This window comes from Bos javanicus, chromosome 3, assembly GCF_032452875.1.
Source record: "Bos javanicus breed banteng chromosome 3, ARS-OSU_banteng_1.0, whole genome shotgun sequence".
In the NCBI taxonomy this organism is placed as follows: Eukaryota; Metazoa; Chordata; class Mammalia; order Artiodactyla; family Bovidae; genus Bos; species Bos javanicus.
In genome coordinates, this window is record NC_083870.1 from 120156089 (window position 1) to 120173616 (window position 17528).

Sequence of the window (17528 nt, forward strand, 5' to 3'; positions counted from 1 at the left end):
TTCATCTCCTTACAGCCCCTGCAGGCAGGTGTGTGTGTGTGTGTGTATCTGTGTGTGTGTGCACACTGGTTCCCTGTCCACTGTACCTGCTTACAGCCCCTGCAGGCAGGTGTGTGTGTGTATGCGTGTGTGTGCGGGTCTGCCTGTCTCTAGCACACCTTGCTTGGAATGCAACTTGGGGGGGTCACTCTTATAGGTGAGTAGACTCCCCCTTGAGAGGACCCAGGCTTTCCCCTATGTCCTCGGAGCCCCTGTGGTCAAAGAAACAAGTTCAAGTTGCGTTTGGCAAGTCGCTCTCGAGTCAGGAGCTTTCCCCGTCCCTGGCCTACGTGTCCCTTACCACAGCGGCCGCCAGCCTCGCTTCCAGAAGCTGTGGAGTCTGGCGTGTCCTGTATTTCCATCAGTGTCGGGCAGGCGGGGCCGGTGTCCACCCCTCCGTGTCACCCAAGCTCTCGATGACCACAGTGGGCGGGGGCCGCTCCAGGAGATGGTGCACCGCAGGGGGCATTTGGGCTCGTGGGGGGCCTCAGTGGGGGTCGGGGAGGGGGCTCAGCAAAGGCCTCGTGAAGGGGCGGGCGGGGTGCGAGTCTGGAGCCAGAGGGCCTTCGGCTTTGTCTGAAGCAACACGGAAAAGCACTGGGGCTCCACCAGGTGGAGGGGCTGTGGGAGCCTGCAGAGCCCGGCCTCTGAGCTCAGCGTTTGGGACCCGGCCCTGGTCGCAGGGCTGGGGAGGCGGCACGGAGGCCGGGACTCTGAGTCTGGGCTTCAGTGCATTTCTCTGCAAGGCTGGCCTCGCTGACCACACGGGGCTGTATCCTGCCGCCTCAACTCTCGCCCACACCCGACCCCCTACCCCCACACCCCCACCGCCCACACCCCAGCTGAGTGCTGCCTTCACCCTCAGGGGTACCAGGCCGAGGGGGTCCTGGCTCTGCAGCTGGGGGCGCTCACCCCTACAGCCTCTGGGAGGGGAGCCAAGCGCTGTCCCAGGTAGGGGGCAGTCTGATTGTTGGGGAGGAGAAGGGGCCACAGAGGCTGATGACGAGGTCTGCTCCCCACCCCCGGTGCCGGAGGAGTGGTGTGGGGGTGAATGGGGTCACGGGCCCCCCACCCCTCAGCCTGGCCTCTGCCTCTTGCCTGCAGGCCGGGCGCGCCCGCTCGGGGCAGCCCCAGGACGCCCTCCTGCAGAGGCAGGTCACCGCGCTCCGGGGACGCCTGGCCGAGCTGCGTGCAGCCACCGAGAAGTGCGTGCCCACCCGCTGGCCCAAGGGGGACAGAGGGCACCCTGGGGGAGGTGGCCGAGTGTACAGGGCGGGTCAGGCAGGGGGCCAGGTGCCATGAGCGGGTAGGCCACTTAGGGAGCCACCGTCAGCAGGGGCGGGCTGACTTGCATGGAGCTTGGTCCTGGCCAGGCACCTCACCCTTGGTGACTGCCAGGACCTGTCTGTCGTGGGCCCTTGAGGCTCAGACAGTCCAAGTCCCGCTCCAGGCAGACAGCCCGTCCTGTGCGTCCTGGCCCAGCCCCGGCCCAGCCCTGCCCAGCTGTGAGGCCACCTGTGGGTCCTCTGCTGAGGTGGGCAGACCGCTGTCCTGAGACCAGACCCCGCCTGTCCCAGCCAGCGTGGAGCCCCCAGGCTGAGCCCACAGACACTCCTGAGGCTCAGCCGGGTGCGCCCTGGTCTCGCAGGGGCCTCGCTGACCTGCGGGCGGATGTGGCCAGGATGGCCCGGCGCCTGCACACGGCCTGCCTGAACCTCAGCTCCAACCTGCGGCTGACGGCCGGCAGTGAGGCCGCTGCCTTGGAGCAGCAGCTGCGGGACAAGGTGCAGGAGATGCTGCAGCTTCAGGGCTGCTGGGCCGCGGAGAAGGCGGCGCTCCAGGCCAGGTGTGTGGGCGCCCAGGGCTCTGGGTCTAGGGAGGCCCAAGGGTGGCCCCAGAGAAGAAGCTGGAAGGAAAGACAATAAACCATCAGAGGTGCTGCAGTCACAGGGAGGGGCAGGGCACAACCAGGGCAGGTGGGCAGAGGAAGCCTCACCACGGGGCAGGGAGGGGCAGGGCACAACCAGGGCAGGTGGGCAGAGGAAGCCTCACCACGGGGCTGGCGAGCTGAGCTCGGGTCATGGTGGGAGCTCGATGCTGAACTCGGGGTCTACACTGACCCCCGAGACAATGGGAGCCGCTGAAGTTTCTAGAGCGGGACAGGGGCGTCTGATCGCAGTGGGGATCAGAGGTGGCCAACGGCACTACGGAGGAGGCAGACAGAGCCGGACTCCCAGGCCCCCAGTGCCCTGGGCTCTGATCTCCGCGTGGACAGCCCTGCCCCACCCCGCTGTCCCCAGACTCGCAGAACAGACTCTGCTGGTGGAGAAGCTCACCGAGCAAAACGCGAGCAAGGAGAGAGCCATCTCTTCCCTGAGAATGGACGTGCAGAGACTGGTGCGTGGCTGGGAGAGGGTGGCTGGTGTGTGGGGACCTGGGCCTCGCTGAGCAGCCTCCCCCACCCCCCATCCCTCCAGGAGTCCCAGCATGGCGGCGGAGACCCGACGGCCCCAGAGGACTCGAGGGCGGAGGTGGAGACCCTGCGGCTTCTCTTGGACAGCATCACACAGGTGCAGGCCCAGCTGGGTCCTTCCCACGCGGGCAGCCGACGGGCCACAGGGCCCCTGCGGTTCAGGCTGGCCTGGGAGATGGTCTGGCAGGACCCGTATGCCCTCAGCCCTTAGCTCCATCCTCTCTGCTCCCTGAAGGTGGCCCAGGCAGATGCGGGGAGTGAGGAGCTGGCAAGGAGCAGTGGTGCTGAAGGCGAGGGGGCGCAGGGCCAACGGGGGAGCCCCCTGCATGCTGGGAACTCCCTGAGGGCTGAGTCCCCGGCGGACCCGGACTCAGCACTGTGGGCTGTGCGGCAGGCCATTCAGAGGTGGCGGCAGCGGGAGCAGGTAGGCAAAAGCCTGCCAGGCTGAGAAGGGCCGCTATGGGCCTGCCCGTGGCCCGCAGGAGGCTGCCCCCAGGAGGCTGACCTCCAGGAGGCTGACCCCCAGGAGGCTGACCCCAGGAGGCTGACCCCCAGGAGGCTGACCCCCAGGAGGCTGCCCCCCCAGGAGGCTGCCCCCAGGAGGCTGACCCCCAGGAGGCTCGCCCTGCAGTGCATCTCTGGTCGGAACTGCGTCCTTTCTCTGGGAGTAGGGGCCTCGGCTGGCTTCTGTGTTCAGAGGCCTGGCCAGGCCACAGGGATTCACCACATCCCCACTCCCGGGCAGGAGCTGCGCCAGCAGCTGGAGTCGTCCGAGGCGAGGGCCACGGGGCTCCAGGAGCAGCTGTCTGAAAGCCAGCGGGAGCTGCAGGCCTCAAGAAGCCTCCTGCAGGAGGAGCGCCAGGACCTCCGGGGCAAGCTGGAGGCACAGAGCCGGGAGGCACAGTGGAGCCGCATGACCAGCGAGCTCCTGGGGAGGTGAGGCTGGTGGGCAGAGCCACCTCCTCCACAAGGCCCTCTGGGAGAAGCTCCTGGGGAGGGGAGGCGAGCAGGCAGGTGCAAGCCCCTGGGGAGGTGAGGCCGATGGGCAGGCCCACAACCTCCATGAGGCCCTCTAGGAGAAGTTCCTGGGAAGGTGAGGCTGGCGGGGGGCAGGGCCACCTCCTCCACGAGGCCCTCTGGGAGAACAAGCTCCTGGGGAGGTGAGGCGGGAAGGCAGGGCCACCTCTTCCATGAGGCCCTCCAGGAGCAGAAGTGAAAACATCCAGATGGAGGCTGCCTCCCTTCCCTCTTCACCCCAAAGCCCTGCCTGCACTGAGCACCCCTCTTCCTGCTCTGGGCCCATCTGGGCTGCGTCCAGGACTCACTTTCCCAAAGCCCAGGCTGAGCATGAGCCCTGCCCCTCGGCCCGCCTCCCAGACGCCCTTCCTGGGACCAGGCTGTGTTCTGCCCTGCTGCTCCATTCCCATTGCCGAGAGTCCTCCAGGGGTCTGGGCCATCCCTGGCAGGTGGTCCATGGACCCCCAGTTCCCTGCCGGCCCTCCTGGCGTGTCCCGTGGGTCTGGCGTCTCCTGGTGCACTTGGCCAGGAGGCTGTCTGGATGCTTCTGTGCACGTCTGACTCTCCTGGAGCGGGTGGTGGTGAGGGCCGGGAAGAGAACCCCTGGCATCGGTAGCCCTGGGCTTCCCAGACCCACATGCTGCCTGAGCCGGAGTGTGGGGTGGGAACGTGCTGGCAGCCCAGGAAGGCTTCCTGCAGGAGGCAGCCATGAGGGACGAATGGACAGCCTCCCGTGCTTCCCCTCGCTCACCCGGGGGTCGGGCCTGCAGGTCCCTCGGGGCTACCCCTTCTCTGGAGGGCCCGACAGTGCACTCAGTGCTGGGACAGGGGGTCCAAGGGAAGATTAGCCCCAGTCCTGCTCATGCACAGACCATGGCAGAGACGGGAGCAGGCAGGTTAGGCCTGGCAGGAATGGGGGAGTCTGCGAGGTCTCGGGAGGGCCTTCCGGTAGGGGCGATGGGCGGAGGCGTGGTGTGGGGAGGGCAGGCAGGGCCACCTCAGCCTGCTGAGGAGCAGCAGTCACTGGGGCGGGGCCACGGGGGCCTGTTCGCTGGGACACCGCCTTCCCACGAGCAGCTAGACCGCAGCGTCCTGAGGTCTGGGAGAGACAGACCCAGCAGTCCCTCAACAAGGGGATGAGAGGCTGAGTCAGGAGGCGTTTGGGGCCTCAGGACTCAGTGCTTTGGGGCCCGGCCGGGTAGGCAACAGCTGAGATCCAGTCCTGGCTGGCGGGTGACCTGCAGAGGGGACCTCGGGGTTGGGTGGGGGTCAGCAGTGAGCTCAGCTCTGACGAGGGTGCGGGTCTCCAGGGTCGGCTGTCAGGGCGGGTGAGCAGCACCTGGAGATGTGGGGGCCCCTGGCAGGCTGGGGTTCTCTCCTTCCCACGGGGTCTCGCCAGACTGGTTGGGCTTAGCGCACGGGGGCAGAGGCCCGAGTTTAGGGACACCCCAGGGTCGGCCCTCCGGGTTTACAGGCTCTCGCAAGGCCCACACCCAGGAGCCACCCTGCCTGGACAAACCAGCTGGGGGTGGTCCACATGTGTCCCTGAGCCTGGCCCAGAGCGGCCTCTGTGGCCCCCTTGCCCTGTTCGCCCCCCAGGCGCTGGGCAGAGGTGCGAATGTGCCCAGGACCCCCAGCCTTGGCCTCGCCTCCTAGAGAGAAGACGGCTCTCGAGGAGACGGTTGAGGAGCTAAGGGGGGAGGCAGCCACGTCCCACGCTGAGAAACAGAGCTTGGAGGCCAGGAACGCAGAGCTGCAGAGGAGCCTCCGGCAGTGCACGGAGCAGAAGGAGGCGCTGGAGCGGCAGGGCGAGCGCGGCCGGAGGGCGTTGGAGAGCAGGTGGGCCTCCAGCAGGCGTCTCGGCCCCCAGGCCCCGCGTCCCCCCACCCCCGGGACCAGCCTCATCAGGGGGTGCTAGTGAGACCGCAGACCCTCTCACGCTGACCACCACCCACCGCCTTCACACCCCACCCCAAGTCCAGCCAGTGCCAGACCCCCTACCTCGGGCAAACCCACCCCAATCCCTGGGCCCCGCTGGGGTGGGCCCCAGCATGGGTGCCCTCTCCTGGCCCAAGCTGTCACCCAGGTCCGGGCAGCTACTCCAGGCCTGCAGGGGACCCGTGCTCCTCCAGGGCCCTGGGCCTTGGGGGCAGCCTCAGGCGGTCACCCTGACTGCGGGCCCCACGAGGTGGCCTGGCTCTCGTCCTGAGGTGGCCTCATGCCCTCTGCCCTCTGTTTCTGGGTCTCAGTCAAGGGCGCCTGGAGCAGCTGGAGGGCACAGTCTCGGGGCTCAAGACGGAGCTGGTGTCGGCCCAGGAGGCGCTGGACTCAGCACGGCTGCAGAGGGACATCCTGGAGAGCGAGAGGGAGGGTCTGCACGGCGCCCTGGCCCGGGTGCGCCCCCAGCCGCCCTGCCCCGCCCCCTCCTCATCAGCCTGGGCTCACAGGCCACCCCCCGGCCCCAGCCTCAGTGGTGTCCCTCCGCCACCCCACCTTACCCTGTCCTCCCCGGCCCCAGCCTCAGGGTGGCCTCCTTGGTCCCCGACCAGTGTACCCTGGCCCGTCCCCTGAGTGCTGGCCAAGCTGCTCTTGGGGGACCCTCCCTGGGCTGCCCGCTTGCCTCCCCTGGCTGCAGCCTTGGACCCAGGGGCCGCCATCCACCCCCGGGGCCTCACCACTGCGGGACCACTTCCAGGCCCCCCGGAGCTCCAGCTTGCATGCCTCCATGATGCGCAGCTCACTCCCCACCCCACCGCAGCTCCCCCAGATCTAGAACCCATCCCAGCTTCCCTGCTGGGTGACCTCTGCCCTCCCCGCCCTAGGCCGAGTCCAGCAAAGCTGACCTGGAACTGCTCGTGAGCCGGCTCAAGGCAGAGGGGGTGGAGCAGAGGGATTCCCTGGCCAAGATGGCTGCTGTGACGGAGGCGCTGGCTCAGGACAAAGGCTCTCTGAACCACCTCGTCCTGCAGGTGAGACGAGAGCCCAGGGGGACGGACCTCCCCCGGGTCCCGCTTCCCCAGAGCAGCCGTGAGCCCCAGCCAGTCCCGGCCCCCCGAGCTCAGGGCTCCCCTTTCGTCCATCCTCCTCCCCACCGTATCCACTCCTGGACTTGGGGGCGAGGGCACGTGGGGCTTGGGTCTGCACACAGACCACCCCCCATCCCCCCCACCCGCCAGCTGGAGCAGGAGCGGGACGAGCTGCGGGCGCAGCAGCAGATGCTGGCACAGGGGCAGGCGGGCACCCGGGAGCAGCTGGCGCAGGCCGAGCGGCAGGTGGAGCTCCTGCGGGCCGAGAGGAGGGGCCTGCAGCGGGCCTGCGGGCGGCTGGAGGAGCGGCTGGAGCGGCTGGAGGGTCAGGCAACCCGACTCCGGCGAGAACGGGCCCAGTTGCAGGAGCAGGTGGGCCAGGTGAGGGGGTCATGGGGTTCCCAGTCCCCAGCCCCATCCGGCAGGGCCGCCCCGCCTCTGGGGTGGACGGGCACACACGGATTTAGAAGCCGCGCTGGCCCTCGGACGTCGGTTTCTAACCTCAGGCTGCCCAGCTTGGCTGACTCGAAGCCGGCTTCCCGGTGTGGGAGGTAGGGGATGGGGATGCGGCACACAGAAAGGACGTCTACGTCAGGCCTGGGCCCAGCACCCAGGGGCTGGGTTCCCCCTGCTCAGAGGGTCGAAGGCCTCGGGCCCAGTGACGCTCACACACTCTAGGGAAAGGCTCCCCTGCCCCTCTGTCGTCTTGTCTGTCTCCTTCCTGGGCCACGGCCACACAACAGAGCTGCCCAGTCACACGCTCACAGCTGCATCCGTGCATCTGTTCCCAAATCTGCCGACATGGATCTTCCATGGGGGTGGTCAGACTCCGTAGCACAAGACGCTGCGGCCCGTTTGCTCTCTCCTGACTCCAGCCTTGGTGGTGCACGTGGAAACCCGTCCCTGCAGAGTCCTGGGCCCCCGTGGCATTCAGACTTCATGGCCGGTCACCTTCGGGACTCAGGCTAGCCTCTTCCTATTTCTCAGACTCTGTCCTGTCCTTTCCCTGTTTTGGTTGACGCATCTCTACGTTGAGTAAAGCCAGTGCACAGCTCAGCGGTGAGCCCTGGTGTGGCCACCACCGTGGTCAGGATGCAGAGTGTCTGCAGCAGCCCAGCAAGCGCCCCGGTGGCATGGCCGCCCAGGCGTCCCCTGCCCTGACCTCGCCACCGTGGACTGGCTTCACCAGCTTCAGACACTGCTGCACATGGAGTCGTGGGGTGCACACACTTTGGGGCCCAGTTTATCACCCTCAACATGACGTCTTTGAGTCATCTCTGTTGTTAGGTGTGGCAAAGGCTCCTGCTCTTGACAGCATAGTAATATTCCGTCGTGTGGATAAATTACATCTTTTACCCATTTCCCCACTGCTGGATTTTTAGGTTTCCGATTTGGAGGTAGCCGAGACTGCTACAAGCATGCATGTACAAATCTATACGGATATTCTCATTTCTCTTGAGTAAATACCTGAGAGTGAACTGTGGAGTCACGGGGTAGATGTTCTCGAACATTAAAGAATCTGCCAAGCAGTTTTCCCAAGTGGTTGAATCATTCCACTTGCCAGCACTGTGGGCGGCTTCCGGCTGCTGCTCAGCCTGGTCAGCGTTTGGCATCACCCGCCTTGCCACTCTCAGTGTGTGGAGTTGCTTGCCTTTGTGGTTTTGTTGGCCATTTTCTGATGATAAAAGGCATTGAGCACATTTTCATGTGCTTATTAAACATCTGTATCCCTTATCTTGTCAAGTGTCTGTTCAGGGCTATCGTCTACTTTTATTGGGCTTTCCCATTTTGGTTACGGGTTTCTAGTTCACATATCTTGGGTACAAGCACTTTGTCAGACAGATGTTCTCACGTTTGTGTGATCTGTGTACACATTTTGTTGCCAACATTTGTGATGGACAGGAAAGTTTAACGTTGCCAATATTCAGTTTAGCAAATTTTTAAAAAATTTATGGTTAGTATTTTCTAGGTGTTGTCTGAGAAATGTTGGCCCAGCCCAAGGACAAGACAGTATCCGATGTGTTTCCCTCCAGTTCTTAGGTCTGTGATCCACTTAAAGCTGGTTTTTCTGTACAGCAGAGCCTCTCACAGCGTGCTCCTCAGACCAGCAGCGTCAGTCATCACTTGAGAACCTGCTTAACATGCAGATTCTCAGCTGCCCTCCCAAAACCTACTGAATCTGAAACTCTGTGGATGGGGCCAAAACTCTGGATTTTAATCATCCGTCCTCGTGATTCTGATGTACATGACGGTGTGAAAACTGTGGGTGTGTGGTGTGAAACAGGAACTGAGGTCCATTAATGTTTGCATTAATATCCCGTTGTTTCAGCTCCAATTTTTAAAAGACTTTCCTTTCTTCTTGGATGATCTTGGCAACTTGTTAAAAATAAACTGATCATATGTGTGTGTGTATGTGTCCTGATCATATTGTTCATCTGTGCAGACTGACCGATTTGTTCATCCTTTCACCAAACCTGCTACAGTAACCTGCATTACTGTAGCTTTCTAATATCTTGTAATGAAGTAATGTTGAGCATTCCCATCTAATCCTTCTTCTCAAGATTGTTTGGTTATTTACATTTCAGAATCATATTTGTCAATTTCTACACCCAAAAAACCCTGGTAGAACTTTGCCTGGGATTTTGTTGAATTTATAGATCAGTTTGAGAAGAGTGGACATCTTAACTCTACCCAGCTGTCTATCCATGAACATGGTACATCTCTCCGTTTTTTCTTTACTTAATTCCTCTCAGCTGTGTTTTGTAGTTTTCAGTGTAGAGGTCTTACACATCTTTGATTAAACTAATTCCTGGATTTGATATTATGTCTTGCTGTTCCCATTTCATTTTTCTATGTCCATTACTAGTATATAGAAATATAATCTCATATATCAACTTTTGATCATGCAACCCTGACAGACAGACTGATAAGCACCAGGATTTTACATGCACATCATCACACTATATGTGAATAACAGCGGTTTTATTTCCTTTCTGGTCTCAGTGACTTTCATCTCTTCCCTTAATTCACTGGCTAAAGACCTACAGAAAAAAGTTGAAAAAAAGTGGTGGGCGTGACCATCTTTCTGTTAATGGCAAACCCGACTGGAGAAAGAATGTCACCGTTAAGTATGATGCAGTCCTCAGGTCTTTCATAGATGCCTCTTATCAGATTGAGGAAGTGCTCTTTCATTCCTGGCATGCTGAGATTTTTTTTAACGATGGATGGGTTTTGAATCCCATTAAATGTGTTCCCTGACTCTGTTAAGATGATCATGTCATGGTTCTCATTCTGTTAAGCATCCGGTTCTGTGGTGAAAGTCCACACTTTGCCACCCATCTTCTTGAACGTGCTAATCACAGCTGTGTCAAAGTCCGTGTTTGATAACTTCAGTATCTGAAAGCCAGACGGGCAGGGAGGTGCATGTGTCTGTTTTATCTTACATGCAGCTTTTTGCCAAGTGATTATACCCCTGACATACCTGGTTGTGTTGAATAAAAGCCACGTATTAAATATAAAAAACTGTAGGGATAATTTCAGGATCTCGATGATGCTGTTCTTCTAGGGAAGACTGCCTTTTGGTTCTGGCAGGCAGTGGAGGCAGATCACTGTAATCCATGCCTGAGATGATTCAAACCTGATCTTCATGTCCTGGAAAGCTAGAAGAGCAAAAGTGTCAGCGGCTCGGTCTTGTCTGACTCTTTGCAACCCCATGGATTGCAGCCCACCAGGCTCCTCTGTCCATGGAATTCTCCAGGCAAGGATCCTGGAGTGGGCAGTCATTCCCTTCTCCAGGGGACTTTCCCAGCCTAGGGATGGAGCCCGGGTCCTGCATTGCAGGCAGATGCTTTACCATCTGAGCCTCCAGGGGAGCTGGGTTTGGGGGAGTGTCTATTCTGCTTCACCAGCACTACGAGGACGAAGCCCTCCTGTGATTACAGCTGGAAACTTGGATGCTTATCAGGACCCTCTGCTCTGAGGTCTGTAAGCCCGAGTTCTTATACTCCTAAAGACACAGGACTGCTGGAAGCTCTCCCTGGCTTCTCAGCTCTTCAGCCCAGACTTAAATCCACACATGCTCTAAGGAGAGAAGAGATGCTGAGTGGTGGCCTCCTCCTCTGCCTCCCTTTCCTCTGAGATTTTGGCTCCTTCAGTCTCAGCTCCTGGGCAGCTCTCTGAGGCCATATTCGGACTCCTGTGACAGATTTTGTCCAGACTTTTGTGATGCTCCTGCTGGAGGTGTTAGTCTGCAACAACCTGGTCTTCTGTGACCTTCTTCACATTTCTGTGCAATGTCTCCCAGCCCCGGAAACTTGTGGCCCCGCAAAGGTTGCTGTTTAGATTGACAGCTGGGTCCCACCTGGCGATGCTCAACCCAGTAATTTCTCCATCGTGGTTTCAGGGCTGGAGGCCCCTCTGCTGTGAAGACACATGTGCACGGGGGGTCCTCTACGTCTCCTGGCCACGCTCCTCCTCCACTCTTTCCTCTGTTGCTATTCTGAAGGAAACCACTTTTTCCGAAGTCCTTCTCCCTCGAGAGGCCCCTCGTAACCCTCCCACTCTCTCTGCTGGACTTTCCCCTCCTCCTCCTCTAGGTCACATGCAAGAAACAGGCCCTGGAGAAGCAGCTGGCCCAAAGCCTGCAGGACCAGGAGGCCCAGATGGCCGCTCTCCAGAGGGCCCTGCAGGAGAAGGAGGCTTTGTCTGAAGAGCGAGTCCAGCTGCTGGCCAAGCAGGAGGCCCTGGAGAAGCAAGGTCAGCTCATGGCCGAGGAGGCAGCCGATCTCAGGTACCTGGGGACCTACGAGCAAGTGTTCGTGTGGCCTTGACCTCCAGGAGCCCACGTAGTGGGGATGGGCAGTCACCCAGTGACTGCAGGGGCAGAGCAAGTGTGTGCATATGGGAGAGAGGCTATAAGTGAGGGGCGAATGCAGTGCCTGAGGGCCCAAGGAGCCCCTGGAAGAGGCACATGTGCCTAGCACAGCCTTCCTGAGAGACGGAGCTGCGCTGGCCAGGTGGCAGGCAGCAGAAACCCATCTCAGACCAGCAGAAAGGTGGGGAAAGTCTTGCTCACGGACCTGAGCAGTACCGGGTATACACGGCTTCAGGCAAGGCTGGATCCATGCACTCCCATGGTACCCTCAACTGCCCGCCTCTCCCCTGTCATTCTTGGGCAGGCTCAAGGTGAAAACGGGCAAGATGGCCAGCAGACACAGAGCCATTGATGTCCTTGAGTGGATCCTGGGAGCCACAGGGCTCAGACAGGCAGCCTGTGGCCCTGTGCTTATTCCTGGAGCCTGGGTGGCAGCAGCTCCAGGGAGCCATGAGGCTGGGGGGGCATGGTAAACCCTGAAACCATCGGGGCCACTGCCAGGAGAGCTGAGACAGACACTCGTAGGCAAGAAGGGGTGCCCTGCAGACTTGCCTGGTGAACTGAGCTGGCCTGTGACCTCTGACGACATCCACAGGTCATGGCTTTCTGCACCTTGCGCCCGTCTAAGGAACATCCAAGTATTTTTGTAGAAAGAGTTCCTCCCAGAATTCCAGAACTAGAGGCTATGAGGAAACTTAGAGCCCGCGGTCCTTGAACTTCGTCATGGAAGAAAGAGGGAAGGAAAAAGGGAAGACTCCCCTCTCAATGCAACTGAGGGCACAGACTGCAGCAGGAAGCCTGACGAGGTCTCTGTGGGTTGGCGGCAGCAGAGGGTCCCAGGCTCTGCCCCTGGCCCCTCCCAGGCCCCACTGGCACTCAGGGCAGGGGTCGGGGGCCTCTTTCCTCCCGCCATCATTTGCTGCCCAGCTCACAGGCCCTGGTCAGAGGATCCTCCCGTGACTCACCCGTGACCACTGGGCCCAGGGTCTCTGTACACGGTGGTCCTGCAGACCCCAGACAGAGTCACATGCCCACTATACAGCGTTTCCCAGTGACCAGTCTGAGCCTCTGCTGACAAGGTGCTTGACGTGACTTGCTTCTCCTAATGAGTGAGGACCCTGGGTTTTGAGGTCGTCTGGCCCCCAGTCCCAGGCCCTGACAAGGCTGCAGCACCAGGGACCCCTCTCAGTTCTCAGGCTTCAGCGAGACGGCCTGGGTCCTCACCCGCACCCCCACGCCCTCGCTGGTGGTGCCAGCTGCCTTCCAGGAGGCGGGATGAGGGAGAGACTGGACTCGTTCTCAGAGTCTCTCCCTCTGGGTTACCATTCAGTGTCTGACCCACACAGGCCACGACCCCAGAGGGGACCAGGCGGGCGCCTGGGAGAAAGTGGGTGTGAGGCAGACAGAAAACTGGGAAGAGCCCTCCAGGCAGAGTATACAGGCACATGGACGTGGGGGGTGGAGAACGTGTGGGAGCTTAGATGGCGGGGACCTGGGGGGCAGGTATCAGAGAAGCGAGGCTCCTGGGCTCTGCAGACACCAGGGCGCCCTGGGAGGTGCTGACACGCCCCACCCCGATGCTAGAGCAGCCGTGTGCAGGGCCCAAGGGAGGCTTCGGGGGCCAGATGGGCAGGCTAGGCAAGGCCCTCTGCGCCCACAGCGCTCCCTGGCCCGCCGGCCTGTTTGGGGCTGGGCGTGGGCTGTGTCTTCACACGCCGTCTGTGCTGAGTGTTTGTGGAGTGTCCTTGTTGTTTGGCCAGTGGGTTTTTTTCACCGTGCATCAGGGCAGGACACAGCACATAACCATCAACATGAACGCAGGCGCGCTGTCTGGCTGGCGACTGATGGACTCGCTGTCAGAGAGGCGGGTCCTGCCATCACCCTCCCCAGAAGCGGGAGCTGCTGAGTCCCCGAGCTCATCCCAGGCATTTTCTGACTGGCCGTGTCTGTGCCCAGACTCAGAGGCAGCTTCACCCCAGGGATGGTGCTGCGTGTGTTCTGCGCTGGAGGCTGCTTCTCAGGGTGGGCAGAGAGTTTCCTCACCATTGTTAGCAGCGGACGAGATGCACCGGGTTTCTGAAATGTTCTCACGTTGACGCTGAGTCTGATTCAGGCCCTGTGTGAGGCTACAGGCAGTGTCCTGGACTGCGTCATCGGTTCACGTGTATTTCTAAAGCGCTGACCCTAGAACTGGAATTGCTGGTCCAGAGAAAGACACACACAGTGTATGCTTTAGTCCCCGTCTGCCAAAGTGGCCCTCGCACCCCTGCCAACAAGAGATATGATCACTGTTTTCAGCTTTGCTAATGTGATGCATGATGGATGAAACGGCACAGGTGAAATCTGAACCCCCTTGAGGACTAGTGAGTTTCATGTGTTTATTCACCATTCCTGTTTTCTTTGTGAATAACAGCCATTATTCTCATTTTCCTGTAGGATAGGATAAGCCACTTTCTGTCATTGATCGGTAGGAGCTCTTTGTACTCGATGGATATTAACTACAGTATGTTTAGTGCAAATATTGTCTCCGAGTCTGTCCCCCATCTTTTGACTTGATCTGTGGAATCTTTTCTGCACAAAACTCTGCCTCCCTCTCTTTAAATGTACTCAGAACTGTTGGCCTCCTTATTTTTGTCTTCTGACTTTTGTGTCTCGCTTAAGACTATAAAATATCCTTCTGTACTTTTTTCTCCGCTTTTTACAGTTCAGACTTGCTTAGCTGTTACCTGTTTTGGTTTTGTATTTAGCTTTTTAATCCACCTATTTTCTGTGTGGGCGCCAATCTGTTCTTAGAGATTTAAAATGAATGAGCCATCTTCTGCTTGCCTTCAGATGGACAGCCCGGCCTTGGAGGACACCCTCCTAGCAAATAGGCTCCGCGCTGCCCCTCGTCCAGCAGGGTCCTCTGCCGGTGTGGGTGACTCGCCTGTGCTGTGATGACTCTCTGCAGGGCCGAGAGGGACGCCCTGGAGAGCAGCCTCTTTGAGGCCCAACAGCTGGCGTCGCAGCTGCAGGCGCGGCAGAAGCAGCTGGAGGGAGAGGCCCGGGGTGCACGGCTGGCCCGGCAGGCCCTGCAAGGTGCTGCTCCAACGGGCCCCCTCTGCCCGCTTCCCTGAGCTTGTCCCCTGGTGGGCAGCCCCCAGTCACTGCGCCCCAATGGGGCCCGAACACAGCAGGGAGCTCACGTCTGAGGTCACCCAAGAGCTCCTGCCACTCCCGTCTGCGACTGGCGGGCACCTGCCAGGCCTGCTGCCGGCCCAAGGCTCGGGATGGGCTGTCACAGGTCCACGTGGCAGCCCCTGCCCAACCCCGTGCCCCTGTGGGGGCTGCCATCAAGACATGCGCCTGCTGAGTGGTCAGGGGGCTCTGTCCCACCAGCTTGCAGCCTCCCCAGATCCAGGGGCCCACGGGCGGCTGGGTGTTGGGGGCTGGGCCTCCCCACAGGTCTGGACATGCCTGTCACTCGGCAGTGGAACTGGAGCAGCTGCAGAGCGTCCAGGAGGCCCAGGAGACGAGGCTCCGGCGGCAGGCGGCGCAGCAGGAGCGAGACGCGCAGCTGGCCCTGGAGAGCTGGGCGCTGGCCCACCGCGAGGACCTCGCCCGGCTCCAGAGGGAGAAGGTCTGCCCGGTCACTGCCCAGGGGTCTGCTGTGTCCGCAGGGGCGGTGGGCCAGGAGACCAGCGGGTGGCAGGCGGGCCGGAGGACCGCTCACAGAGCGCCTGGATGTTGTGTCCCTCACAGAAGAGGTGCCCCCGGGTGTAGGCTGACCTGCCGCGGTCTGAGGCCCGTATTTGCAGGGAGCTCTGTGCCCTCCGAGCCGTCCGCTGGTCCCAGGCGGGCAGACCCTGTGTGGCACTTCCTCACACACACTGCTGTCAAGGTGCCTGGCACTCCCTGAGCTCAAGAACGGCTTCTGAGCTGTGACTGGGCCATGGCGTGGTGGATGCTGAGGCCCAGAGCCCTCCACAGCTCCTGTCACTGCGGGAGACAGGCCCTGCGGCCGGCTGGCCGGGACGGTCCCCCGGCAGCTGTCCCGCCCCGGTGCCCACGAACCTGCTCTCACTCAGGAGCGCAGAGGCCTGCTGCTCGCGCAAGCTCTGACCCGTGCGTCTTCACACCTGTCCCTCTCCTTCGGCCCAGGAGACCCTGAGTCTGTCTCTGATGGAGGAAAAGGAAGCAGCAGCACGCCGGCTGAAACAGGAGAAGGAGCTGGTGGCAAAGAACGCAACCAGGAGGGCGGCGCTGAAGGAGGAAATTCAGAGCCTAAGGCGTGAGCGAGACGAGAGTCTCCTTCAGCTGCAGCACGAGAAGCAGCAGGTGACGGGCCGTGAGGCGGGGCCCATCCACCCCCGCGCCTGCTCCGGCCCAGTCAGCGGGCTGCGGGGGTTGGCGTGAGAGGCGTGACGGGGGCCGTGAGGCGGGCCCCATCCACCCCCAAGTCTGCTCCGGCCCAGTCAGCGGGCTGTGGGAGTCGCCGTGAAGAGTCGCTGTAGTTGCAGCTTTGATCTCCCACCGCACTCCTGGTGCACATTCACCCTCCACTCAGTCCCTCCATCCATCTCTCCACACCCCCAGCCATCTGTCCATCCACCTGCCTGTCCAGCCATCCATCTACGTATCCACCCACCTGTCTATCCAGACATTCACCCATCTGCCCACTTACAAATATACACACGTATATCTGTATATACACACACACATATATGTACATATTATAAAGGGCCAGTTTTCATTCCAATCCCAAAGAATGACACTGCCAAAGAATGTTCAAACTACCTCACAATTGCACTCATTTCACATTATCACAAGGTAATGCTCAAAATCCCTCAAGCCAGGCTCTAATAGTATGTGAACCAAGAGCTTGCAGGTGTACAAGCTGGATTTAGAAAAGGCAGAGGAACCAGAGATCAAACTTCCAACATTCGCCAGATCTTAGAAAAAAGCAAGGTAATTCCAGAAAAACATCTACTTCTGCTCCATGGACTATGCTAAAGCCTTTGACTATGGATCACAACCACTGTGGAAAATTCTTCAAAAGATGGGAACACCAGCCCACCTGACCTGCCTCCTGAGAGATCTGTATGCAAGTCAAGAAGCAAGAGTTCAAACTGGACATGGAACAACAGACTGGTTCCAAATAGGAAAAAAAGAACGTCAAGGCTGTATATTGTCACCCTGCTTATTTAACTTCTATGCAGAGTACATCATGAGAAACGCTGGGCTGGAGGAAGCACAAGTTGGAACCAAGATTGCCGGGAGAAATATCAGTAACCTCAGATACACAGATGATACCACCCTTATGGCAGAAAGTGAAGAGGAACTAAAGAGCCTCTTGATACAGGTGAAAGAGGAGCATGAAGAAGCTGGCTTAAAACTCAATATTCAAAAAATGAAGACCATAGCATCCGGTCCCATCACTTCATGGCAAATAGATGGAGAAAAACTGAAAACAGTGTCAGACTTTATTTTCTTGGGCTCCAAAATCACTGCAGATGGTGACTGCAGCCATGAAATTCAAAGATGCTTCTCCTTGGAAGAAAAGTTATGACCAACCTAGACACATATTAAAAAGCAGAGACGTCACTTTGGCGACAAAAGTCCATCTAGTCAAAGCTATGATTTTTTCCAGTAGTCAAGCTCGGATGTGAGAGTTGGGCCATAAGGAAGGCTGAGACCAGTTCAAAAGAACTGATGCTTTTGAACTGTGGTTCTGGAGAAGACTCTTGAGAATCCTTTGGAGTGCAAGGAGATCCAACCAGTCCATCCTAAAAGAAATCAACCCTGAATATTCATTGGAAGGACTGATGCTGAAGGTGAAGTTCCAGTACTTTGGCCACCTGATGCAAAGAGCCAACTCATTGGAAAAGACCCTGATGCTGGGAAAGGTTGAAGGCAGGAGGAGAAGGGGACAACAGAGGATGAGCTGGTTAGATGGCATTACTGACTCGATGGACATGAGTTGAGCAAACTCCAGGAGATAGTGAATGACAGGGAAGCCTGGCGGGCTACAGTTCATGGGGTCACCAGGAGTTGGACACAGCTTAGTGACTGAACAACAATAACATTTACACACTTATGCACGCACTGTGTTTCCATTCAG

The 17528-nt window shown here is 59.4% G+C and overlaps 1 protein-coding gene across 8 annotated transcripts in view; it reads left to right on the forward strand.

Moving 5' to 3' along the window:
• CROCC2 (ciliary rootlet coiled-coil, rootletin family member 2) overlaps nt 1-17528 on the forward strand; it is a 76971-nt gene that overhangs the window by 27019 nt on the left and 32424 nt on the right. For 7 of the 8 annotated variants that reach the window (XM_061412902.1, XM_061412905.1, XM_061412899.1 and 4 more), the window contains exons 6-19: nt 1144-1244; nt 1688-1885; nt 2340-2436; nt 2517-2609; nt 2748-2936; nt 3258-3448; nt 5186-5368; nt 5779-5923; nt 6352-6498; nt 6706-6936; nt 11151-11344; nt 14379-14506; nt 14899-15047; nt 15569-15745. In XM_061412902.1, the coding sequence (XP_061268886.1) occupies nt 1144-1244; nt 1688-1885; nt 2340-2436; nt 2517-2609; nt 2748-2936; nt 3258-3448; nt 5186-5368; nt 5779-5923; nt 6352-6498; nt 6706-6936; nt 11151-11344; nt 14379-14506; nt 14899-15047; nt 15569-15745 (2223 nt within the window). The remainder of the gene's footprint in view (nt 1-1143; nt 1245-1687; nt 1886-2339; nt 2437-2516; nt 2610-2747; nt 2937-3257; nt 3449-5185; nt 5369-5778; nt 5924-6351; nt 6499-6705; nt 6937-11150; nt 11345-14378; nt 14507-14898; nt 15048-15568; nt 15746-17528) is intronic. The other variant, XM_061412901.1, reaches the window with a different exon arrangement.